Raw genomic sequence first — 27,741 nt, forward strand, 5'->3', positions numbered from 1 at the left:
CAACATGACTGGAGGAGGAATTCTGGGAGTTGAAGTCCACAAGTTTTAAGGCTGTCAAGTTTGAACACCCCCGGGGGTTTTTTCCTAAAGGGTTAGGGGTGCAAGGGTCTTGTAACTTCACAGCTTTAAGACTTGCGTGCTTCAAATGCCAGTTTCTGAGCCAAGATTTTGGTTGCTAAGCAAGAGCGTTGTTAAGTGAGTTTCACCACATTTTACAAGTTGGTCACACCCACACAATCACATGACTGCCAAGCCACTCCCACTCAGTCACATGGCCAGCAAGCCACTCCCACACAGCAGGCCACACCTACAGAAGAGGTTCTAAAAATGTACACAGATGTTTTCTGAACCAGTATTGGTCAATCTAGAATTTTTCATTAAAAGCTACACTCCTGTATAAGAACTCAGTACCTTTTGTAAAAAGGTTTCAATCTAAACACTTTATTTACACAGATTACTTAGAAAGTCCCTACAACTTCAGTATGGAAAGTCAATTGTTGAAAAATTTTCTACTTGTCTTCAGGACTGCACCAATGTCAATACATAAACGTGTATATATCAGGAGTAATACAAGTTCTATCTAAATACTGCAAAGTTTTCTGATTATTTTGCGATTTGTTTAAACTCTGTCCTCTTTACTGAGGTGCTAATATGCTTATATTATAATCTACACAAAACAATATTGCACAAAGTAATTGCTGTTACAAACATACGAATATTTGTATTTTCCTCACAACTGTTTTGTGACTTGCATTGGTGTAGCGCTCCCATTCTCTCTTCTACATTAAAAAACAGATTTTAAAATACAAATAAATTTTGATTAAATCGTGATGAAGTTCAGAACTATTAGGGGGTCAATTTCATTTTACTATCCAAAACAAACATTGTTCTGTATATAATGAATAAAAGCTGAATCTACTTAATGCTGAGAAATATTGAAGGAATGCTAAATAATATCAGCCAATTATACTGAATATACTAACATGTGCTGTTTAATCTTCCAATATAGCATTAAGGAATCCAAGAATTACTTGCAAAAGTAGCAATCCATATATGATTATGTGACAGTTTATTGTGAATCAGTTATATATAATTATAAAGAATAGAGGAGATACAGGCCTGCCCTATTATATTAAGTGCCTCAATGTGAAGGAGTTAATGGTTTCTCTCTTAAGATTGCCTATTGTGAATTAAACAAGCCACCAAGTTGGTTTAAATATTGTAAAGCCTTAAAGTGCTCAAAGATAGCAGTTTCGTCAAGAGACTGCTAACAATTACTTTCATTAGACACTAGTGTATTAAGTTATGCAGTTCGGAAAGATATTAAAAAATATTCCAATATACATTAAAGCAGAGGACCATGAAAGAGCTGTATTGATAATTTCATTTCAACAAGTTCATACACTCTGCAACTAATCTCATACATCAACTTCTTACTGAATGTCTTCTTAAGCAATTAAGGGTTAATCTACACTGCTGGTAACTTGAGCTTCCTCCAGGCTTTCAAACTCTCTCACACATACAAATGTCATTGATCATTAAAAGTGCTGTGCTTTCTCTTCATTCAAGCCATTAATTGAATGGGAGGGAGAGTCACTTTGTGAATCTGCCACAGAAACCATCCCTTTTATGGTGAAAGCTAAAGATAAAATAGATGAAAAGTTATCAGACTTATCAAGTGTTAAATACTTGAGTATTTCTGAAGGAAAACTATTGAGATGTTGAATTATTTACCTCATCCCTTAAAAAAGAAATGCGAAAAGTTGTAGTCCACTACTACATGCTGTACTAAGGGAATAAAATACAACTCTAACTTTGCATAATCTGTGTAAAAAAGATACGCTTGACATTTTGGAATGTCACCTTTCTTTATAGAATTATAGGCAAGTTTTCTCCAATAAAACATAACCCAGTTATAAAACTATAACTTCACATCAAAATTTTAAAAAGCTGTTTTAAAAATGTATGATTATGTACATATCAGACAAGAAAGAGTATATGATCCTTCTGTGGATTGTGTTGCTGATCTGATTCTAGTTTTAAAAGCTGGAAGGGGCAAACCAGCTAATCTTGTTGCAGAACAAGTCATGACAGGGATGAAAACAGTGATGGTGATGCTACTGTCGCAGTCTGTACTTCTCTTTCTTCTTCAGACTCTTTTTTTATAAGTACATATGGTCTTCACCTTTCCAGTTTCACCGTGTCCGTATTTGAAATGTTTTCCATACACTGAGAATCCTCTGCTCCAGGATAGTATTGTTTGAGTCTTATATGCCAAGCTAAACTGCAGACAGCTGACACTGTCTTGAACTGATGAATGACATTTCTAGGGATGAGTAGATGTCATTGTCACATAGCTGGATTCTGGCATAACGAATCCCTTCTCGTCTCATTTGGTTTAGCTTAGCTTCATCAACCCATTGAACACACTGAAGGGGGGGAAAGAGATAACTATGAGTAAGATAAAAAATTGTATTTTTGGTGCTGTGTATTATTATTCATAAAGACTGTTGGTTGTATGAAGTCAGCATGAAGTCTAAATGACACATATTCCATGAACCATATACTGAAACTACTGCTATGCTAATAGAACAAATAAAGGAAATTACCATTCTAATAGGAGGCAATCAATCAATTTGAATGTTAATGAACATTATAACTACATTTTGTATTGAGTGGGACCAAGTTAAAGATTAAAAAACTTTAATCTTAAATTTAACCCAAGTATAAAATGCTTTTTTGGCCTTTCTTATCACAATGAACATCTAAGCATGTCTATAAAACCAGATATTCTGTTCAGAATTTACCTATATCTTGCTTTTCAAACAGTTTAGAATATCACAAAAAATAAATAAAATTAAAATATCTTAAAACATAGCAAAAATATATTTAAAAAAAGCAATATTAAATATATGTCTTCTGCAATCAATATGTTTTAAACCCTGAACCAAGCATAAGAAATCTTGTGTCTACTATTCTTACTCACAAACAACTGCTGGCTTCTTCTCTTGGGAAGTAAACAACAAGGATTTTTTTTTAAGAGGATGGGTTATGCTAATTTGAGGAACTTGTTTCTCTTTAAAGAAACATTACCTAATCTACCTCCAATCCCCACTTATTTATGCATTTCAGCAGGTGTATGTTATTCTGGAGACTTTATTTCATAATCAATTAACAGAGAAAACTTTCAGGAAAAAATAACAGCATTTTAACTGGGAAATAATATATATAGCACACTAAAAGACTACCTGTGATACTGGAGGTTCATGCAGATCCACTGAAGTCTTTGAACTACATCAGTGAAATCTTCAGCATGAAAACCAACAACATCTTTGGTATACGAGGCTGGTCACTCCTGGAGAAATGAAGATTGTAAAAATATGTTTGAAAATATTAGTTAAACTTTGAAAATTCCATATATTCAATAGCAAAACAATGCACCTCCTCTCTCACTTTGATGGTCAACCTCTAGGAAATATTTCCTTTTTATCTATATATTATGGGACATGTAAATTCATTGTACTTTGTAATTTGGATTTTAAGAATTTATAGCAAAATGCCTTGTAACAAAACATTATTATAATGTACATTCGTTAAAAATCAACACAATACCCACTCTTACCATTCACCAACTGCACAGCTTTAAAACTCCACAAGCAGCTGTACTCTGCCAATCAAACCCTTGCCCAACATGATCAGCATGCGCTCTTGTTCTGTCTTCAAAGAGAGCTTCACGGGGTTCACTGGTCCGAGGTAGATACTGGAGATTTTTATTTCATTCATAGATCTATGAAATGAAATGAAAAGAATTTAATTATTCAATTTATAAGGGGATATACAAAAATGTCATAAAACAGAAAATCAGCTATCCAACTTTTCTACATCGTTATACAGGCACTACTTTGATAAGTGGCTATTTAATTCTAATATCAAATGCAATATAAATTAAAATGGAAAACAGTAAAAAGATGGAACGTGTAACAGTAAAAGGCCACTTTTTTAAAAAGTTTATGCAGATGTTATATACAGGGATTATTCTATGCACTATTAGTAGGCCTTTTGAAAGAAAAATGCTTGCAAGATAACTTCAACTTTTCACCGCTAAATATAATACACAGACAACAAATGCTTACATCGCAGAAATCAATGAACTTAAAGTTGGCAGTGTGCAGCCTTCCAGAACCTTCACCGGGACTGATGCAAATTGAGAGTTCAAAGGCACCAGGGGAACCCACACTAGAATGCTATGCACAGTGCCTTGAGCTCCTGAAGTAAAGACAGGATATCAAACTAACTAATAATGTAACAATGTGCAGCTATGACACAGTCTTCATTGTCTTGCTCTTACAACATTAATGATTTCCTACAGTTAATATCATTTTAATGTTTTACTCCAATATAGCAGTATATGACAGTAGCTATAAGTAGCTGAATGGAAATATATTTTAAATCAAATAAAGTTTATATTAGGTGCACTGAACTGGAAGCTGTTGTTTTAATTTATGTAGATATTCCATCAATATCTATTGCATTGCCTAACAAAAAATTTCATCTTGGGAGTTTATCATGCAATGTATGATACTGACAGAGGGGAAAGGAGTGGCAGCATTACAAAAAATATGTACAAAATTATCACGATGACTTAAGCTATATTGGAAGGGAAGTTTACTATTACATATATGTCAACTAAGTTTCAGAAATTGTCAGAATAATAAACAGCCAATTTTGCTGATGAGATCAATTCAATTAAAATTTAAAGGTACAAATCCCTCCCAGCTATAAAAATTACCTGCGCCTTTTGAATGGTGACTTTGGCATATCAGCTGTTGGGATCATCTGTTCACCAGGTCTTACCCCACATAATGGGCCCATCATCACTTTGTGACCTACATTGAAGTCTGAGACTTGAAAGAGTACCCCAAGGCAAAGTCATCTGAATATCACAAAAGAAAACTAGTCAGCTAGCAACATAAATTGCTTTGGATATTTTATGAACAGATGATCAATTTCTTTATTAAACTATAATTTGTACAGTCAATAAGAATTTTATGTTTTCAGTATAATTTATTTCATTCTGTCATGCAACAAAATTAGACAAAAATCACCAATTTCCTAATTAATTATTCCCTTAATGTTTAATAATGCTTTATCACTTTTTATTCTACCACCAATGCAGTGCTAACATTACTTAAAACTTAAATCAGCAAAGAAGAAGCAAAACTTTAATACTTACTCTAAGAAATGGGGATTCTTCTAACATATCAAGAAACTCTGGAAAATAATCTCCAACTTCTTCATCTACTGCTCCAACAAGACTGATCTGCCTCATCGGACCTGCTCTGTAAGTTCCACAGCAGTACGTTCGACTGACCTTTTAGAGAAAAAAATAAAACTATTTATCCCACAGCTTTAAAGTAATTATCAATTTCCTGTGAAGTCAAAAATATTGGCACTGATCATATACAGAACATACAAACATCTGAGCTTGAAACTCCCCTCTCCTATTATTCATATGGGGGAGTGCAACAAATACAAACATTACTCTGTTAATCAAAGAATGATTGTTGGCTTATCTGAATGGTCATTCTCTAGGCGCTGCGGGAGTGTCCAAGCATGGGTTAACATCAGCTTCCTGCCCAAGGACTGAGTTCAAAGTTTGTGTAGCCATGCCTCCTGCTCCCTTTAGAAGCTCAGTTTAAAAAAACGAAGGGATTAGACTATAAAGATGCTGTAAAAATAAAGGTTATGTCCATGGAGGTGATAAGCCATGCATCTGCGGCGACGTTGGACACTCCTGCAGCGCGTAGAGAATGACCATTAAGGTAAGCCAACGGTCATTCTCCTAGGCACTGCTTGGAGTGTCCAAGCATGGGACATACCCAAGCTATGTAATCCCAGGGTGGGAAGAAGGAATGTCCTGGTTAGTTTGAGCGCACCACACGGCGCACGTCCAATTTGTGCCAGGTGCACTCCCTGGGATGTCTGGGGTGTGGGCAGAAGTTGGGGAGGATGACCTCCTGAGAGTCCTATGGAATAAGATATTAATTTTTGGGAGAAAAGCTGGATCCAATCGCAGAATGACTCTGTCCGAATCTATTATGCAAAGGTCCTCCCTGAGAGAGCTGCCAACTCAGAAATTCTGCGTGCTGAGGTAATGGCTATGAGAAAGGCAGTTTTTAAAAACAACAAAAGTCGCAGGCTAATGGAGCGAATTGGTTCAAATGGCGCCAATGTTAGGGTCTGCAAGACAATTGATAGATCCCAAGTAGAATATCAGTGTACCTTCGGGGGGCGTAAGTTGGTGGCCCCCTTCAGAAAACTGCAGACACTTGGGTGTCTGCTGAGTGGTTGAGAAGAGTCTCTGGACAAATGGTATCTAAAGCAGCCGTCTGTCTCGAAGAGTGTTGGAGGCAAGGCCCTTATCCAACCCCTCCTGGAGAAAATCCAGGATTTGTGGAATGGTCGCTGCTGTGGCAACAATGTGATGGGACTGACACCAGGAGGAAAACATAGTCCATGTTGTGTCATAGATCCGCACCGTAGAAGGTCGCCTGGACGCCTGGATCGTGCGGATGACCTTGTCAGAGAAGTTGTCCTGTCTCAGGAGGTCCCCTTAAGTGCCAAATGGCCAATTGGAAGCCATTGAGGATCCAGATGCAGAATGGCCCCTTGGCTGAGGGAGATTTGCTCCTGAGGTATGTGCCAGTGTTTGGACACTGACAGGCTGACAAGGTCAGCGAATCAGGACCTCCTTGGCCAATGCAGGGCGACTAGTAGTACTTTGGCGCCCTCCAACAAGATCTTCCTGATCACCTGAGGTATCAGGGAGAGAGGTGGAAAGGCGTATAATAGGCCGGGAAGCCAGCGGCATTGAAGAGCGTCCGTCCCTTTCACGCCGGAACATTGGAATCTTGAGAAGAACCATGGGATGTGAGTGTTTGCTGGACTGGCGAACAGGTCTACCATCGGAAGGCCAAACCTCTGAGTCAATTGGTGAAACAGAGATGGATGAAGCCGCCATTCGGGTTGCTGATGGTGTTTGCTTAGCCAGTCCGCTGTCACATTCTCCTCTCCCGAGATGTGGCGGCTCCAATGATTCGAGGTGGTGCTCTGCCCATCGCCATTAGGGCTCTCGATTGAGTCCCGCCTGGTGGTTGACGTAGGCTTTGGTGGCAATGTTGTTCATCAGTATTAAGATGTGGGATCCTTCAGTGAAGTGATGGAAGTGGCACAGGTCTAGCCTGGCAGCTCTGAGCTCCCAGCCAATTTTTGTTGTGGGCAAGCTCCGCCTGTGACCATCTGCCCTGCGCCACATGAGTCTGCATATGGGTGCCCCAGCCGTACAAGCGGGCGTCTGTTGTTATGACCAGGCACTTTGGTTCCTTGAAAAGGGACCCCCTCTTCAGAGCTGCGGACTGCCACTACCAGAGCAACGGATCACCACCCTCTTGGAGTTGCTGGCCTTCCGTCATTGAAATGGGAGAAGGACCACTGAAGATCCCATGCATGTAACCGTGCTAGGGAAACTACTGCGATGCACGAGATCAGTTTTCCCAGCAGCTGGGATAGATTGACCAGAGGTGCTGACTTGGACCTCCGGATCTGACTCACAAGGGATGTGATGCTGTCCATTCACGTCCTGTGTGAGGAATACTTGGCAGGTCCTGCAGTCGGTCACTCTGCCCAGATGCTGGATTCTGGAGGTTGGCCTTCGATGGCTCTTTTCCAGATTGACGGAGAAGCCATGTTGTTCGAGCATGTGGATGGTGACACTGAGATCCCGACATGCCTGCTCCCTGGATGATGACATCAACAAGATGTCATCCAGATAACAAACAAGTCTCAGTGAACAAGATCGGAGATGTGCAGCGACAGTGGTCAGAAGCTTGGTAAACGTCCTGGGGTCTGATGATAGGCTGAAGGGAAGAGCCTTGTACTGATAATGCTGGTCTGCAAATTGAAACCTCAGAAACTTGCGATGTGCTGGATGAATGGGAATGTGCAGTACGCCTCCTTCAGGTCGATTGACGTCAGGAAGTCGCCCTGCCTGATGCAACCCAATATGGTTTGAAGTGATTGCATCTCAAATTGCTTGTACACTAGATGAATGTTGAGTTTCTTGAGGTCCAGTATGGCTCTCACCCCTCCCAAGGACTTTGGGACCAGGAAAAGGATGGAGTAGAATCCCCTCCGCTCCTGGCCCACCGGAAACTGCTCGATGGCAGCTATGTCCAGTGGATGCCTGATCTCTGCCTGCATTAGATGACGTTTGTGAACTGACGTGGGGAATGGGCAATGGACAAATGTCCGTGGAGGGTCTGAAAGGAAATCTAGGGTGAGACCATGACGGACTGTGTTCAAGACCCAGGTGTCCGTCATTGTTGCCTCCCACTGGTCAGCATACAGTTGTAACCGGCCCCCTCGGAAGGACCTGCGACTACCCTGTTGTCTATTTTTGTCCCTGAACATTGCCCTATCCTAGGTACGATCCTGCATCTGGGAATAGGAACGGTTAAATCCTCCAGAAGAGGCTGGAGGGTCTGCGTTCCGAAAGGGCTGCCTGCGGAAAAAGGAGTGACCTTTGCATTCACACGTCTTGGTAACGGTTGGTAGAACCTTGCGTTTATCCTTGGATTCTATTAAGACCGAATCCAAGTCCTCTTCAAAGAGCTTTCCCCCTTTGAAGGAAGCGGAAACGAGCTTCCACTTGGCCTTCATGTCAGCCTGCCAGTGTCTGAGCCACAATAGAGGGCATGATGTTACATTTGAGGCCAAGGCTCTTGAGGAAAATTTGGTGGCATTAAGGGAAGTGTCAGCTGAGTATTCAACTGCATCTGGGAATAGGAACGGTTAAATCTTCCAGAAGAGGCTGGAGGATTTTATTGACATCCTGGCGCAGACTTGTGTCATTCTCTGGCAATTTGGATTGCAGCTTACGGAGCCAGACGAGGGATGCCCTACTGAAATAAGAGGATGAAGAGGAGGCCCTCATGGCCCATGCGGTGGCTTGATGAGTCTTATGGCAGGCCTTTTCCGCCCTCTTGAGAAAAGTACTTACTCAAGTTTTTTGTGTCACTGCACAGCATAGTGAACATAGGAAACAAAGAAAAGCAGAAAGGAAACGAAAAAGCCAAGTGAGCTAAAGATAAAGACTACAAAACTATCTTCAAAGAGTTTCATGTTCTTCTGACCTGTAATATTATCAAGCTTGGTTTAATTTTATCACGTTTATGGTTCATGGGATTGAAGCCAACCAACCACCTTGGATGTAGCTGCAAGGGGAAAATTGACCTAGACTGATCAGAGGATTGTATAAAATGATGGAGAAAGAACCAGGAAAACTTCAAAATGCATCACAGCTGACTTCCAAGAGCAAGGTGCAACAATATCAAGTCAAACCACCCATTACTGAAAGATGAATGAAAGTGCCTCCATGGTAGAAAATCCATGAAGTCTTCACTCTGAAAGACAGAGACAAAAAAGGCAGACTGGATTTGATAAATTGTACCTTGAAAGCCACAAGTTCTTTTGGAAGAATGTTCCAGAAGATGAAACAAAATTAGAGCTTTTTGTAAATCAGTAACTCTATATTCATTGAAGAAAAAAATGATATTCTAAAAGAAAAAATAATCAGTATTGTAAAACATGGAGGAGGTTCAGTACCAAGTGCCTTGAATCTCAATTAAATGAGATTTTCAAGATCTTCTGGAGGGAAGATAATACCCAATATTAGAAAGGTCTATCTCGGTCACAAATCTTGTGTCCTCCAGCACTATAATGATCCAAAAATGCATCTAAGAGAACCCAAAAATAGTTGAAAAACAAAACTTGAATTGTTTTGAAGTAACCTTCTGTATGTCCGGTCTGAATCCAATCTAACTTCTATAGAAAGAGAGAAGGGACCTATGAAACTTAAAGACAAATGGAGCAATTTGCTATAAAAGAATGGGACAAATTGCTGGTTGAGAAATATATGTCTTATTCAGAGCTACAGAAATTGCTTGATTGCAGATGCTATTTCTAAAAGGTATACTATGCAATATTTAGTTAGGTCCCACTAATTACGCCCATGTCATTTTTCTTTGTTTTATATGTTGCAAGAAAACATAGTCATACATCAAAGGCAAAATGTCTGCTCTATGGACTAGAGAACAAAGATTGGTGAATGACTTTGTGTCAGTATCAACATTTTTCATGATTAACCAGATCCTCTGAAAAAACGTGGATACCAATACTTTTGACTGTGTCTGTAAATGTCAAATGAATACTTAGACTGTAGTAGTTCTTTGGTGGGATGTTTTGAAGTGTTATCCACCATGTTTTTTTCTTTTTATTCTTTACTTTGGGGGATGTGATTGTTTCTTTCATTTTTACTGTATTGAGGGCCATCCAAAATCATTTGGAGTTGGGCAACATTAAATGTAATGAAATAAATAAATGAAAACCATGAAGATAATGCCCTCCCTAACCTCTTCCACAAACCAATTAAGGTAAAAGAATGTAGGATTTGGTGGGAGCAGAAAGGATAGTCTGAGCATCATTACTTTTCTTCTGTAAATTTTTCTATACCTTGTGAAAGCAATTTATGTTTTCCATGATTTAAGACTTAAATCTAATTTCTATTTTATACTAAGTACAAGTAGATGTTTGCTCTTGGAGACTAAGACATTCTCATCAGCCATTTTTCAACAATGCAATCCTACCAAAAAGACTCAAATTATCAGTAAAGGCTATATCTAGGTTTTAAAATTCAAAAATAATGCCATTTCTTATAGAGGCATAGTATGGAGTGGAACAATGGAATGTGAAATGTGTGAAGGTAATATTGAACTGTATTTGACACATAGCATGCAAAAGCAATTGGAGGTGGGAAATATAACTAACAGAAAGCATTCTAGATTTCAGCTTTCTGTGTATTACAGTCATCAACACCAGATTCAAATTAGAATTCAGGCATGCCGGGAAAATTTCTCTTACCTGAGTGTGAAAGTTTGAAATTGTGGTTGTTTCGATGTCTTTTTTGCCAAGGATTTCCATTTTCACTGGAGTGCTAGGGAAATTGAAAGCAAAGTAATCCAAGAAGTCTGGTAAGTATGCAGCTGCCCCATGAACTATCGCTAGAGCATAATAAGCTGCATTTTTCTCATTTTCACTGAATGTCAAAGCAAGAAACTCTTCTGCAAATCTCTCCATCTCCACTGGAGACAAAAATGAGAGTTCATCCATATAGGCATGAAGAACTAGAGCTCCTCCATTTGATTGATGCTCTTCATGAATAAAATTACTAAATTTAGTGCCTGTTTTTAAGAAGCTGTTGCGAACAGAATGCTCCTGGTGGGTAGTAAATGGAGACCCCCTGGGGTATCCTATATTCCTCCATGCCCACATTCAACTGACACAGCTGCTCGTCTTTTAGATACCTAAAAGATTCCTTGTTCTCTTCCAAATTATCACTCCCCTGGAGTCAACATATCTTTGCTGACACGAGTAAGACCAGCACACACTGTCTGTACTTCTTTGTTGTACATTTTCAGATGCCTCCCTCTCATGTCTTCTCTGTGTTTCTTTTCTTCTTCTTCTTTATTTTCTTTACAATAAGACTGTCAGATCTTTCTGTCTTGCCATTTTCATCTCGGGTTTCTAAAAGTAGTAACAATAAGATATTTATGTTGCAAAAGAATTATATTTAATAAAAGTATGTATTTTTTCAATAATGCACCAGTACTTCACTAAAAGGTTAATATAATGTTACTTTTAAAAATTGGCTACTGTTATATAAGAAAATGCTTTTTACTTTTACATACTTGTACGTACGTACGTACGTACGTACATACATACATACATACATACATACTACATAAATATGTACTAGTCATTTCTATAACAAAAATATATCTAATCAGCAAAACCCAAAGTTAAAGTTTCTTTTTTCCATCTCAAGCATAAAATCCAGAAGTGGATTATCAGCAGAAATAAAGTTGAATGTGTTTTTTTTTCTTGGATTAAATCAGTTAATTTAGCCATCTCTGCTATTTCCATTAGCTTTCTAGCCATGCATCCATTGTACAAATTAAAGTATCTTTTTTGTGTATATAAAGCATTCTTGTTGCTGTCAACATATCTAACAGCAAAGTTCCAGATTTTTTCCAAGTTCTTGCCAACCAACATTCCTTGACTGACAGGACCAGCAATACGCCAAACCATGATCAAATTGGGGGTAGAAACCACTGGGACAAGATAATTCCTAAAATAACATAATCCCAAGCCATTAACGGCTTTAAAGTAATAACCAACATTGAATTGCACCTGGAAACACACTGGCAACTAATACTTCTAGTGATAGAACAACTGATACTGATAAAATGTCTCTATCTCAATTCTGTCATTAGTATGTTTTCTCTGAAAAAAACACACAAAACAAAATTGTATAGCAACAGCAGTTTGAACAAAACCTCTTAAAGAAGGCCTTGTGTATGAAATCCAATAACTTTCCTGGTCAAGATTTTATTACTCCATAGACTTAAATGACACCTGTGTTGATACTGTCAACTGAATTTCAAATTAAGTGATATAATGCTCTCCGAAAAATAGTTTGATTACAGTTCCCCTATTCACTGATACTTAGTAGAATTAATAAGCAACTTCTATTTCACATTATATAATCATATGTATACAACACAATATTAGTAACCCTTAATTGTTGTAGAGACAGAATGATGGAAAAACTCATACAAAAATCAGGCCATCTCACAAAAGTAATTTATTTAATGACTTTAAAATAAAATCTGACTCAATTAATTAAAAGCCTATCCTAGTCCTGCATATTCCTCACAGAAGCCAACCAAATGCTTCTTAGTTACTCTGATGCTGAAGGTAGAAAGGTTATTCCTCTCCCACCACTGTTTCTCTACAGCAGATATTCATAAGTATGTCGCCCACAATCCAGAGGTAACACTAAGCTTTCAAATAACAGCCCTCAATGAATCCAGTCTCTAAGACCGCATCCCCTTGGTCTGTAGAAAAAGGCTGGGGGCTGCTGTTTTTCATACTTACGTCAGCATCTTCATTGAACCCATTTACCATCAGCCCAAAATCTTTTTCCTAATTATAGAAAGTTCAGATATTAAAATTGGGAGGTATAGCCCATGTAAATTGGTTTGCATTTACTCAAGTTGAAGCCCATTTCCCACTAAATTACCCAATTCAAAGGTATACTTCTGGAGCTCTTCACAATTGGTTTAGTATTATCACCCTCACAAGTTCAGTTGCTCTAACAACTTGACCAACTCACTACCTATCAGTAAGTTAAGGTCAGTTAGGAGCAAGATTAAAAAAATCACTTCCCAGCATATACTGCTAATATACTCCATTTCTTGATTCTCTTCTTTGGAAAACATATTTTTATTTCATAGCTAGTTAGCAATCCAGAAAAGGTAGATTTTCTACTAAAGGTACTCAAGAGCTTTCAATGAATAATACTGTACACTTAAATCCTCAAACCTTGGGCAGGACCAATGGAATCACTGCCATTCATGTATTTAATAACATTCAAATTGTATGAACATGGTAAGGAAAAACTGCTTTTACAGAATCTTGCTTTTGTTATTCTTGAATTATAAATCTCAGTATTTCGTAAAATTTGTCAGTTCCAGTTATTAACTGTGCACCTTTATCTTGGCAGAATTGGAATTTACTTTCCAAATGAATATTTTCTATTTTTGCCTTGATGACATTTGTGCATAGTGTTGTTCTTGGATAGCAAAAACATTTTGCTGTTTCCATTTTTAGCACATCATTCTTAATCCATTACCATATTCTGGTAATTTCCTTCAATATCCTTCAAAAAAATGCCCACAGGGTGCTTGTGTTTTCCACATATCTGATGTCATTTCAAGCTGTTTGTCTATAAAATTACGTTCTTACATTTAATTTTTACATATAGCTTTTTCTGAGATTTGTTTAACAAAAGTTATTTTTCCTTCAAAACAATATAAAGGCCTATTTTTCTTTTCTCCAAAGCTTATCTGTAACGTTCTCATCCAACCTCTTCTTTGGAAAACATCATCTATTAACATCACTGTGAGGATGTAGGGCAGTACTCATAATCATTAATCTTCTGATTTGCTGATCAGTTATCAACCATCTGACTCCAATTGAGTATTCCTGCAGTATACTGAGTTATCAGTATTGCCCATGAGCTGATGGCTCTGATTGTACTTCCACCATTTAGGCTAAATTTTAGAATTTTTAATAATTGTTTGCAATTTAGTGAGTCTATTTTTCCTTTTACTATATTTGGTTGCACAAAATACCTGATGTTTCCAATATCCACAAATTTAATCTTGTTCAGCTGCTGGCCTGTTGATTTTTTCCTTTATGATCTGAATACTTGGTTGTAAATTAATGATTTTTTTTCTTTACTTCAATTATAGCAAAGAACATCATTAGGTAATTATTCCTGTTCATCTTTTGATTGCATTGATAAGTAAAGAGAGAGAGACTTTTAGATGTTGTTTGAAAACTGACAGCCATGTTTTACCTTATTCAGCATCCTTGGCAATAGGCCCATCACTAAATTAAATAAAAGTGAAAACTGAGCACTTGAGGCTAATTTGGTCAAAGAAAATTTCAGTCAGATGGAGGCAGCAGAAGACAAGGAGCTAGATTCAGATTCTACTGTTTTCCCTAAAGCATGCTGAGTTGGGCATAGAGCAGAACAGAAGAATTCTGCAAGACTTCTTGTATGACAAGGGCATGGTTCATTTAAGAGCCTTTGCTGGCAAGCTGTTCTCCACTGGGAACTATCACTCTATTTACCGGAGCTCTATGCTTTGCCTGTTGAATCTGTTCCTTAAGAAAACCCTGTTCCTTGGAACCTGACCCAATTTTGGACCCTTACACTTCTAGAGTATGACCCGACTATGCTTCTGTCCGCAGTCTGGATTCTAGCCATTTGGAAGTCTCTGTAGACAAGCTGGTAGGCATTTGGGGCTTTGCTGCTTTGTGTGTACATTTACACATATGTCCTCTTGGCCACTGCCTATATTTACTAAATCCTAGGTCAGTGATGGCGAACCTATGACACGCGTGTCAGTGCTGACACGCGTAGCCATTTGGGGTGACACGCACAGGATTCATCCCTAAGGTGACCAGACGTTCCGCTGTTGGGACGCGATGCATCTGTAGCGGAGCGGGATCCCGAGGGAGGCTGTTGCAGAAGGGCGAAATCTGAGATTTCTTCGCTTCTGCGGCAGGATAACATTTGTTCTTTAGAGGAAGGGGGGGAGAGACCACTACAGTTGCATTCTTTTCTTGCTGGGGATTTAGAAGTCTTATGTTCATTTATTCCCGGGGAAAAAAACAAACCCGAGCCTCCGCCATTGTCCAACCCTCGCGTTTCCTGGCAAGAAATCCATCCCCCATTATGACGAGGTACGCCGGCTTTCGATTGGTAAGGCATCCTCGGCATCCCCCGGGTGATCTCCGGGCCCCCGGCTTCCCCATCTCCTCTCCTATGGGGAGACGTGCATCATAATGTTGTAAGCTGCCCGGAGTTACCTGTGTGTGAGGTGGGCTGCCCTATGCATTTGCGTTTGTGTGCTGGAGAGAGAGTGAAAAAGAGAGGGAGAATTATATTAATTAGAAGCGGCGGTGGCGGACGTCGGCAGACTGTAACGACTGCTCGGGCGAGGTGCGGAGGAAGAACGGAAGGTCCCTCCTGCCGCGACGACGGCTCCAGCCATGGACGACCAGGCTGGCCCCAACAACAACAACGCACTGCTCTTGCCGCCACCTCCGGATGGGAAGCAACCACGCCTGTGCGGCCCCTGTGCTGAGGTGGGAAGCGAGTTGGCAAGGCGTGGTTGCTTCCCACCCGGAGGTGGCGGCAAGAGCAGCGCGTTGTTGTTGTTGTTGAAGAAGACGCCGGGGCCAGCCTGCTCGTCCATGGCTGGAGCCGTCGTCGCGGGCGGGAGGGACCTTCCGTTCTTCCTCCGCACCTCGCCCGTGCAGTCGTTACAGTCGCTGCTGACGTCCGCCACCGCCGCTTCCCTCGTCCGTCTCGATTGCTGGAAGCAGTAACAAACGGCGCGTCTGCTCCGCTGTCAGCGCCTTGACAGCCACCCCAGCCGGCGGCTACCGGGCCTCGCTGGAGTCAATTGCAAAACCGCGTTCAGCGCTTTGAGGACCTGAGGCATCTTGGGAAATGCAGTTCCCTATCGGAAAGAATGGAGTAGCTGCGAATTTGTAACAACAGAAGATAATAACTTGGTGCTTCGCAGGTTACGAAAATCTCAAGTTTGATTTGCACACTGTTTTTTAAAAGTTAGATAAAGAAATTATGCTGTGAAAGCGACTAGAAAGCCTCCCCTCCCCTTCCTGTGTGCGAGAAAGGGAAGGAGAGGAAGGAAGGAGGGAGGGGGGAAGGAAAAGAAGAAGGGAGGGGGGAGAAGATGGAAGGAGAAAAGATGGATGGAAGGAGAAAGAATGGGAGGAGAAGGAGGAAGATGGAATAAAAAAAGAAGAAAAAGAAGAAGGGAGGGAGAAAAGAGGGAAGGAGGTAGGAAGAAAAGGGGGAAGAGAGGGAAAGAGCAGAAAGACAAAGAGGATGAAGTTGATAGGCAAGAGGAAAGAGGAAGGAAGGAAAAAAGAAAAGGAGGGAGAGAGGAAAGAAGAAAAGATGGAACTAGAAAGGAAAGAAGGGAGGGAGGGAGGAAAGGGGAAGACAGGGAAAGAGCAGAAAGACAGAGAAGGTGAAGGTAGATAGGCAGAAGGAAGGAAGAAGGAAGAAGGAGGGAAGGAGGAAGGAACAGAAGCGAAGAGGAAGAGAGAAATGGAAAGAGCAGAAAGACAGAGAAGGTAGATAGGCAAAAGAAATGAAGCTGAAAGAATGGAAGGAGGAAGGAAGAGGAAAGGAGGAAGGGAGTGAGTGAGAAAGAGAGATGGAAGGAGAAAGGAAGGAAGAGAGGGAAAGAGCAGAAGACAGATAAGGTGAAGGTAGATAAGCAAGAGGAATGAAGGAAGAAGTGAGTCTCGAGGAGGGGGAAAACATTTAGTGACCAGAGTTACAATGGCATTGAAAAAAGTGACTGATGAACAAAGAAGTTACTAAGCAGGTATGTTAAATAATTTGTTTTTGGTTTATTAAATACAATTATATTGCAATTATATATTTTTGTAGTTTAAACTATAAATTGCGCAAAATTATGTTTTTGTCGAAGTGACACACAACGCGAGTTATGCTCGATTTTTTGCTGATTTTTGACACACCACCCCAAAAAGGTTGCCCATCACTGTCCTAGATAAAGCTCCTTGCAACTACTTGGGGCGTACATGTCTGATCAGGACAATTCACAATAATGAATCACCTTGAAAGATCCTCCTTTTTGACCACATAATTGATCGTTATTTACAATTAACTTTGTAACTGAGCTTTCAACTTTTCCATGCTTTTATTGTATCTACAAAATCTTAAATTTTAATTGATACAAAATAATGTGCATATTTTTCATAATATAGCCATTTGAAAGAAGTCAAATGCCTTCTTGTAATCATTCCAAGCAATACATAAATTCATTTTTTCAGGATTGTTTTATAATAAAGAACATTTTTGAATCATTGTGAATTTTTCAGTTTCCTTTTTGTTCAATTGCATAGTCAGAAATTTCCTTTAGATAAACATAGTGACTTCACTATTATTCCAGTAAGCGTTTTGAATGTGGTAGGCAAACAAGTTATCAATCTTTAGTTTTCAGGTATGAATTCTTTTTGTGTTAAAAAGTTTCTTTCAAATTCATCCAGGCTTCATTTGTTCCACTCTTTAGTGAAACATGAAACTGATCAGGTAACTGTAGATTTGCTAACCGAGCGCTACTTGGCTAGACATTGATGTTAAAATCTATCCAACACATCAGTCCCAGATATATTTGTTGTTTTCTCTGACTGCTTCTAACTATTAATCCCAATACAGTTAAAATGTTCATAGCTTTTTTTCCTTTTTATTGCATTTTTTAAATTTAACTATATTGTGTGCTCTTTGGTTTTATAATTAACTTCTAGCAAAATGCATTTTTAATGTCAAGTTTCAGGGTTTTATTTTTCTTTGATGGTACTTTGAGTTAATATCCATATAAAATTTATGATTTGTTCTAAATTGTAAATTTTGTTTACATAGGTTTATGCAGTTTGATTTTTTCCTGACAATGCCACAATTTTCAGTTTCAGTTTTGCTTGAACGTCAGCTGTGCTTTAGGTTCTGATGTAATGTTGCATTTTTAGATTCAGTTGCAGCTTTTCAGTTTTTATTAGGTTTTTAAACCACCCTCATTACTTTTAAAAAAGCTTACGTTTTAGTTTAAGTTTTTTTCAAACTGTTCAGATTCAAAATTTTGAATATATTAAAAGAAGTTTTTAACATTTTCCCTAAAGCTATTTTTGCTGTTCTTATTAAATGCTTTTATTAAAACTGTTTCTGACACAGTTTGTGCTCTTTAGTTATCTTCACTAGGCTTCAGTTTTCATTTCCTAAAGAAAGCTTTCTTCACTTTTACAGCTGTCTAGGCCCTGTTAAAATGCATTAAGAGCATTAAATATGCTGTCCTCTGCCATGTCTTGGTTGACTCTTTCTTACCTTATGGAATACATGCAATATAAGTTTTGATTATTGTTATTTAAAAAAAAGACCCTGCACATCAGATGAGCATATTATTTACATCAAATGGTGGCACAGTGGTTTGACTGCAGTATTGCAGGCAAACTGTGCCCATAGCCAGGAGTTTGATCCTTCCAAGGTCAGTAAAATGAGGGCCCAGATTGTTGGAGGCAGTATGCTGACATTTAAACCGCCCACAGAGTGCTGTAAAGCACTACAGAGTGCTTTAATTAGTATATAAGTCTAAGTGCTATTGCTAGTTATAGGCAACACCTGCCACCTTTAGTATTATCTGAAGGATACATTCTTTCAATTTGCTATTATAAAGCATGTATGCAGGATACATATATAAAATTCATATCCAGACATCATACTCCATTGATTCACACTATCCCATTTCTAGTAAACTCTCTTGTTATTAATTAAAAGCTACAAGCAGGAATTTATAACCAGTTGATGAAAGATTGGTGAAAACAATCACCACCATCAAGATACTACTTGTCACATAAAAAAAGTGATATTTCAGTTTCCCCCTCTTAAAATTTAAGATTTTTCAGAACTAAGAGAATTTGAAGACCTCAACTAGAGGAAGAAAACAGTTATTAAGACTTACAACAGTACTGAGGTTCTTTCCACGTTACCAGCAGCATCAGAATTAATACTGAAATCTCCAGAAGCAGAAAGTTCAGGAATAACAGACAGAAAAAATATCTGTTCAGGAAAACTATCTCTAGGAAAATGGGCTAACATGTTTAGCTAGGGATATTGTGTTAATGTTTGTTTTTTTCTGCGGTGCTACAATTTTGTTTTTATATACAAGGTAGAACACTTTGTGTTCATAAAGTTATATTATTTCTGTATTATTTTGCTCCAATGTCTTTTTTCCCCACACTTGTAGCAGAATGATACCAGCTTGTGGTCTGCCCCATCTCTTTTGCACTAAATTAAGAGCAAGACATGAAGTAAGGCACATTCTGGATAGCAGCAGCAGGAACTACCAAACCAAAGCAGGAGGTAGAATCAGGTGCAAGACCTAGAGAGCTTTTGGGAGAGAAGGTTTGATACTTCCAATCTACTGCTATATGGGCTAGGCCATTCTGCCACATCATTGTATCTATATTTTTATTTGCAACCAAGTGCTACTACCGTGGCACAGATATGTATGTATCACAAACTTTTTCAAATTTCTAGCTAATTTAAACGGACCTGCCTACACTACTATTTCATTGGCATATATGTGAAACAGAGACCACTTCCAAGAATATCTTGACAGTTCTCCACTAAAATCTCTTACCTAGTAATCTCAATTTTACTTTCACGGCTGGCTGCTTATTTTTTTCTTATATTATTGGTATCAACCTATACCACACCACCGCCTCTTCCTCAGTCTTTCCAGAACCTATCTAAACAACATGCAACTTCCACCTCTCCAGATCAGGCAGGCAGGTATAGGATCTTCATACCAATCACAAACACACATGACATGGTAGAGGGCCGAATATCCTTTTTTCCCAATGTAAGTGGAACTCCTTTAGAAAAGTTCACTGAGAAACAAAAAGTAGGGTTAATTTTTTTCTTCAGTGCAATTTTTGTGAACATTATTTTGAGCACATGCCTCAGCATTTTGTACACTATGGGCTCTTTGCGGCTTAGTAGTTTTTATTTTAAGACATTACCTGGAGTAAGCATGGACTATTTTTCTCCTATTAGGAAATCAACATTAGCATTGTCTATGACTGAAGTTCATATTTAGGAACATTTGATTATACCTATTTCATTCAAGCATTTAAAAAGCCAAGAATTTACACAAGTTTATACTTGGTTTAAAATGCTGTGTTATGTTATGTCTGTGTGAGACAAAACAACAACTTCAGTGATTTCCTGGTTTGAGTGGGTCTATTTATAATGCAAACGAAGGAGTTAGAATCATGAAAATTTTATTTCTATATATGATCTATTTAATTAGTAATTAAACTGCTTTAGCAATTGCTGAACTTTTTATATACACGGTTCATATAATATGAGTTATAATCATACAGAGTTTGTGATTTTATGATAGGCTAGCACAGAATGGATGTTAAAGAACTTAACAGGATGGTAACTTGGTAAAACTTCACTACTTACTACTTATGTTCAACTGCTACAATATTACATCAGAAGTTTTTTAAACCATTTTAAATTTAATATGCTTAAGCTAATGGTTTTTCACAATTAAAGAATACTTTAGCTCATCCATTTTTGTATCTCTGATTTTGATTTCATTATATTTTGTTTGTATGCCAAAATTATATAGGCACGTTCAAATTTTGAAGTCATATCTACAAAATCTCTGTATGTTGATTGCTATAAACAGGAATAATCCCTAATGTTAAACTGTAAGTGAACAATTCCAAATAAGTAACATCTACAAATTAAATCCTTCCCTGAAACAATACCAACTTATGAAAAGAACAAAACATTATTAGCAGTAAATGAAAGAGCATGTGGAAAAGCGCAAGTGCTCAGGAAATATTTTTTATTCTATATAAATATTTGTTATATTTAAATTCATATTAGGTAGTAATGAAGGTAAGAACCAGATGGTAAGATATCCTATCATATGATATGATAAGCTGATTGCCTATAAGAATGGGATAAACTATTTTAAATAGTTTGTAGCAAAAATAGTAACTTTATAGAACTGAGCAATGTTTGTCACAAAAACAGTTATCACATTGACCCTAGTAGTAAAATTTAGATTCTCTTGTCTAACTTTTTAAAGACAACCGTTTTAAGAGTTAGAAAGCATGTGTGCTTTTAAGCATTGAAGTTTAAAAAAAAACCAGAAACCTGAAGATAGCAATGTTTATTCTCCCAACTGATTTGTGGCATAGCACATCCACATAACAATTTTTTAATCGTTTAAAGTCACAATAGTAACTTTGTTACATTTGTATAGTATTTGTGCTGATAAATAAAGGGAGACTAGTATAGATCTATTTCAAGCTATTTAGCTCTCATCAGCTAGCCATACCCTTACTGGTAGTACTATACAAATACATTTGTATTTTACTATACAAATGTAACAAAGGCAACAGTAAAATATTGGGCTTTCTGTCTGGATGGTCTCTTGTGACGAGCCGATGGACAGAGAATGGAAACAGTTAGCTTCCTCCCATAATTGGGGCATACCAGGGGTTGTGACTTTAAATATACCTTTCTCCCTGGCTCTGCTGATAACGGATCAGAGCCTGTGGCTTAGTGGTTAACACATCTGCCTAATATGCAATACAGCCCAGGTTCGAATCCCAGTAAGGGTATGGCTAGCTGATGAGAGCTAAATAGCTTGAAATAGATCTATACTAGTCTCCTTATTTATCAGCACAAATACTATACAAATGTAACAAAGGCAACAGTAAAATATTGGGCTTTCTGTCTGGATGGTCTCTTGTGATGAGCCGATGGACAGAGAATGGAAGCAGTTAGCTTCCTCCCATAATTGGGGCCATACCAGGGGTGTGACTTGTGTGTGTGTGTGTGTGTTTGTATTTGTGAATATATATATATATATATATATTTATATATTATATATATATATAATATATATATATATATATATCTATATATTAGCTGTCACAACCCCTGGTAAGCCCCAATTATGGGAGGAAGCTAACTGCTTCCAACATCTGTCAATCGGCTCGTCACAAGAGTCCATCATGACAGAAACCCAATATTTTTTACTGTTGCCTTTTGTTATTTTGGTTTTTTATTTGTGCTGCTAAATAAATAAAGGTCTCCCTTTATTTATTATCAGCACAAATAAAAAACAATACATATATATATATATATATATATATCTATATATAGATATATATATATATATATCTATTAATATATATTCTATATCTATATATATATATATATACACACACACATACATACATACACACTTAAAGTCACGACCCCTGGTATGCCCAAGTATGGGAGGAACGGAACCTAATGGCAGAGAGTGGAAGTGTGACCTTCCTCCCCATACTTGGGCATACAGGGGTCTGTGACTTTAAAGTATATACTCCCACCCTGGCTGGCTGATAAGGAGTCGTTCTCTGTAGCTCAAATGGTTAACTCCCTGCCTGGGAGGCAATGGAGCACAGGTTTCGATTCCCAAAATTGGGTATGGCTAGCTGATGAGAGCTAAATAGCTTGAATAGATCTATACTAGTCTCCCTTTATTTATTTATCAGCATAAATATAGCAAATGTAACAAAAGGGCAACAGTAAAAATATTGGGTTTCTGTCTGGATGGTCTCTTGTGACGAGCCTAATGGCAGAGAGTGGAAGTGTGACCTTCCTCCAATACTTGGGCATACCAGGGGTTGTGACTTTAAGTACTATACCTCCCACCCTGGCTGGCTGATAAGGAGTCGTTCTCTGTAGTCAAATGGTTAACTCCCTGCCTGGGAGGCAATGGAGCACAGGTTCGATTCCCAAACTTGGGGTATGGCTAGCTGATGAGAGCTAAATAGCTTGAAATAGATCTATACTAGTCTCCCTTTATTTATTTATCAGCAATAAATATAGCAAATGTAACAAAAGGCAACAGTAAAAATATTGGGTTTCTGTCTGGATGGTCTCTTGTGACGAGCCTAATGGCAGAGAGTGGAAGTGTGACCTTCCTCCCATACTTGGGCATACCAGGGGTTGTGACTTTAAGTATATACCTCCCACCCTGGCTGGCTGATAAGGAGTCGTTCTCTGTAGCTCAAATGGTTAACTCCCTGCCTGGGAGGCAATGGAGCACAGGTTCGATTCCCAAACTTGGGTTATGGCTAGCTGATGAGAGCTAAATAGTTTGAAATAGATCTATACTAGTCTCCCTTTATTTATTTATCAGCTAAATATAGCAAATGTAACAAAAAGGCAACAGTAAAAAATATTGGGCTTTCTGTCTGGATGGTCTCTTGTGACGAGCCTAATGGCAGAGAGTGGAAGTGTGACCTTCTCCCATACTTGGGCATACCAGGGGTTGTGACTTTAAGTATATCCCTCCCACCCTGGCTGGCTGATAAGGAGTCGTTCTCTGTAGCTCAAATGGTTAACTCCCTGCCTGGGAGGCAATGGAGCACAGGTTCGATTCCCAAACTTGGGTATGGCTAGCTGCTGAGAGCTCAATAGCTTGAAATAGATCTATACTAGTCTCCCTTTATTTATTTATCAGCATAAATATAGCATATAGATATATATATATACTATCTATATATATATATTTATATATATATATATATATATATAACACACAACACACCAACTATACATACATACATACATACATACATACATACATACATACACATATCCATGCTGCAGTATTTACCTAGTTCATTGATATTCTTTCCCCCTAAAAGTTTATTTTCCCATTGTAACATATACAATAACTGAATTTGTTTCATTTACAAACATGTTTGGACCAATTCTGGCATACTATACAATCTCCTACTTCAAGGAAGAGATAATAATCTCCCTATTAACCAAAATCAAAACAACTCTTAAGTCGAACAAGTAAGGCACTACATAAGTGAACTTTAGATCACCTTTCATTCCTTGACAAAACTGGCAATGAATACATTATGTACAGTATGCCTAGATATTATATGCATGGCATGGCTTTCTCCATGTCTATATATAGACACATGCATTTCTTTTCTGAAAAAGCAGCAGGAAAGTCATGCATTAAAAAAAGAACCTGTCGCGGATCCTGAGTTTACAGCAACTTCCCTTTAAGGAAAGTGACAAACTTGAGGAAAGCTCTCCCACAAGCGCCTCAGGGCTTCCACTCGCCAAGTCTTTTTTTTCCTAGGGAGGAACTCTGGCCTTTTTCGACCAGTACCAAATTTTCGGGCGGTCTTTCGTTCCTAGGTTCATGTTATTCACGACGAATTCCTCACTGTCAAGTTAGGTCAAAGAAGCCCGACAAAGGCCTTTTGAAATTTGAGCTTGGCGGGCGTGCCGAAAGTCAGGAGCGGCTCGCTGACAGGAGACGTTTGGGGAGCGGGACGAGGATCTCCGCGCTCGTCGCCCAAAGGAACCAGTAACATCCTGGCGGAGGGGGGAGACAAACCAAGCCCCTCCGCCCATCCCAAGTCCGAACCGTCCCGGCGCTTGGCTCCGACTCACCTCGCTTGCTGGGCCGCCCAAGAGAGCCGTCAACCGGAGCTTCCCACGCCTACCCTTGTGGGGTTCTTCTCCCCAGAGGAACGGCCAGGCTCCGAGTCCCCGCTGTCCGGACGGTGCCGGTGCGGTGGTGATGCCGTCGCTCGCAGTGCAGGGCCTGCGGGGGCAGGCTAAGCGGAGAGCAAGTGAAAAGCCCGGCGGGGGCGGAAGGCAGGACAGGAGTCGCTGGGAGGCCGGGAACAGAGGCCGCCGGCCGGCCAGCGGCTCTGCCTGAGAGGGCCTAACCGTAAGCGGTGGCTGGTCAACTTCGCCCCTCTTGCAGCTCCCAGCATCACCCGAGAGGACCTTTCCGCTTCCTCCCTCCTCCCCTCGGTCGACCAGGCCGTCGCCGAGTGGGAGCGAAGGCGTCTCTTCCGCGCCCCGGGACACGGTGCGTACCGCAGCGACCTGCGCAGCCATTTCGCTCTCTCCCTCACACCACATTAAATGGCCCCGAGCGCCTGTAAACTCTGCGCAGGCGCGCTTGACACTCTCTGGGAATTGTGGTCCGACCTTGCACGTCGGGATCTGTAGTTTTCGTTGACTGGACGTGCGCTTGTTTATGCAAGGTTGCTGGGAAATGAAGTCTTCGCTCCGGTTTTCAGTAGTTTTCAATGAAGAGGAGCGTGCAGGGAAGTCACGAAGCACGGCCACATCACGTAGACTTTGGGCTTTCCGGTGGGGGAGTGGAGGTAACTTTCAACCATGCGTGAGTGGGTGGGGGAATCCCAATGTTTCATGGAGCATGCGTATTAGTTCAGCTTTGGATCTTTTCTATGCTGAGGTTAGATAGTGGGAATTGTATTGTTATGAAAGTTGGGATTTCTAAGCACGTGCAGAGTGCGTATGATCGCCTTTAATATATGTAATTCAGATCATGGTTTCCGTTTCATTGGGGACTGATTGAGTAGTCAGTACTTTATATGAGCTTAAAACCAGCCACAGGAACATGTATTGTGTAAATGTATGAGTGTGAAAATGCTAAAGTCCCGAAATGTGCATGCGCGTTAGTAAAGAAAATAAACAGCACTTTGGAATGATTGGATAGTCGAACGATTGTAACCTTATTTTACCGAGGCTAGCAGCTCAGGCTGCTTTATGTTGCTTACTTCAGATAGGGTAAAGCTTCCCCCTCATACATATGTGCTATTCGTTCCGGCTCTAGGAGTGCGGTGCTCATCTCCATTTCAAAGCCAGCTCCGTAGTCATGTGGCCGGCACGACTAAACACTGCCGCACGGAAGGTGTTCTTTCCCACAAAGGTGGTTCCTATGTTTCTACTTGCCTTTTACATGCTTTCCAACTGCTAGTTGGCAGAAGCTGGGACTTCAAGTAACGGGAGCTCACCGGCGCTAGGGATTCGAACTACCGAACTTCTGAATGACAAGGTCAGAGTCTTAGCCACTGAGCCACCATGTCCCTTGCTTACTTTATGCTTAGCTCATTGAGTCATGGATGAGAACTAATAGATTTCCGTGAAATTAGAAATATAATTAGAAGAGGCAGACCAAACACCAAAGGTTAAGTTTTGACTGGCTTTACAGTTCTTCTCTGTAATTATTAATAATTTCCCTCAATTTCCTGGTTGGGTAGGATGGTCTTTGCTACAGGGTTAAGGGTCTCCCCCTATTCAGTGAGGTATGTATGTATAGTAGCACATGTTTTGAAGAATGCATTTCATTCAGCTGCTTTTAAAGTGTATTTTAAGTTATTGTGCACATTCTGCAATTTGTCCTGTCTTAATGTTATGATTTTAACTAAAGTCTGGTGCTTGCTTTTCGCTTAATTCCCAAGCACTGTCTCATTTCTCATCTTCTCATCTTCTACTATCTTCTACATGATTTATCTTCTTCCTTATGATTTATCAATTGTTGTTTTGTAACTTGTGATTGGTGATTGTAACTATAATTTATGATTCTATGACCTTGCTGTTAGATGTACACTGTGAGCTATGCAACAGAGACAAATTCCATGTGTGGCCAATGACACTTGGCCACTAAAGAATTCCATTTCATTCTATTCTATTCTTATTTTGTATCCTAATTTAAGCAGGCCCTGGTGGAAATTTATTCGGCTTTCTTAAACTTTCCAAAACAAAGTTACTTTTTCAACCAGCCCCAGGAGCATTTGAGCTGCACTCAAAATGCATTCTCAAAAGGCTACACGTATTTCATAAAGGGAAAAACTAAGACTGATACATGCAATCCGGAGAACAATAGTGATGCAAATACATGTGGGATAACAATGTCGCAGGAAAAGTGTGCTAGTCTTCGGTGACAAAAATAAACCGAGTAATGTGGCTTGATTGTAATTTAAACTGAGATGGGAGGGGAAGAGATCTGTAACCTGCACTGCACAACCAACCTGCGCCCCCTGCCTCATCTTATATAGCCATTCAATGCTTCTGATGAATAGAACAGCAGCTCATAAAAGCTTATGCCTTTTAATAAAAATGTGTAATTGGAAAAGGTGCTACCAGATGTCTGAAACCGTTTCTTGTAAGATTAAAAGACAATGCCTAAAATTACAGAAATTAATGGGAATGTATGGACCTGAGTGATATTTGAGAAATGATGAATCCATCAACAGAAAGATTTACGTATTATTTGAGTAAGCACTCTTATTATCCAATGATAGATTATCTTGGGGTTTTTAAACTTTTAAATTGACTGTAGTGAGTAAAAATTGCACCAATAGGAATTTCAGACCATGCTCCAGTTAAATCTGAATTTAATTTGGATGAAGATCCCAGCCTGTTCAATTAATGGAGAGTCTGTGGCCTTTAAGAGGTTGTTACACTAATAAGCTACTACATAACAAAGAAGAAATCAAATTGCAAATAGGTCAGTTTGTATTGGGGAACACTACAGTAGCTCCAGCTCAGCGCTTTTTTTAATGTGAAGG

At 39.3% G+C, this 27,741-nt stretch overlaps 1 protein-coding gene across 1 annotated transcript; it reads right to left on the reverse strand.

Annotated features, from left to right (window-relative positions):
• Positions 1–425: 425 nt before the first annotated feature.
• RSBN1 (round spermatid basic protein 1) lies at positions 426–26,155 on the reverse strand. Its single transcript, XM_032218379.1, is given in 21 exon segments — positions 426–2,336; positions 2,339–2,429; positions 3,249–3,277; positions 3,280–3,339; positions 3,342–3,355; positions 3,630–3,774; positions 3,777–3,787; positions 4,790–4,854; positions 4,856–4,933; positions 5,234–5,371; positions 10,978–11,353; positions 11,355–11,453; positions 11,455–11,569; positions 11,572–11,640; positions 24,803–24,833; positions 24,836–24,865; positions 24,868–24,926; positions 24,929–25,052; positions 25,055–25,138; positions 25,140–25,183; positions 25,186–26,155. Coding segments are annotated over 21 exon segments (2,010 nt in total). The 5' UTR covers positions 25,283–26,155; the 3' UTR covers positions 426–2,085.
• Positions 26,156–27,741: the final 1,586 nt, after the last annotated feature.

This window comes from Thamnophis elegans, chromosome 5 (assembly GCF_009769535.1).
Source record: "Thamnophis elegans isolate rThaEle1 chromosome 5, rThaEle1.pri, whole genome shotgun sequence".
NCBI lineage: Eukaryota > Metazoa > Chordata > Lepidosauria > Squamata > Colubridae > Thamnophis > Thamnophis elegans.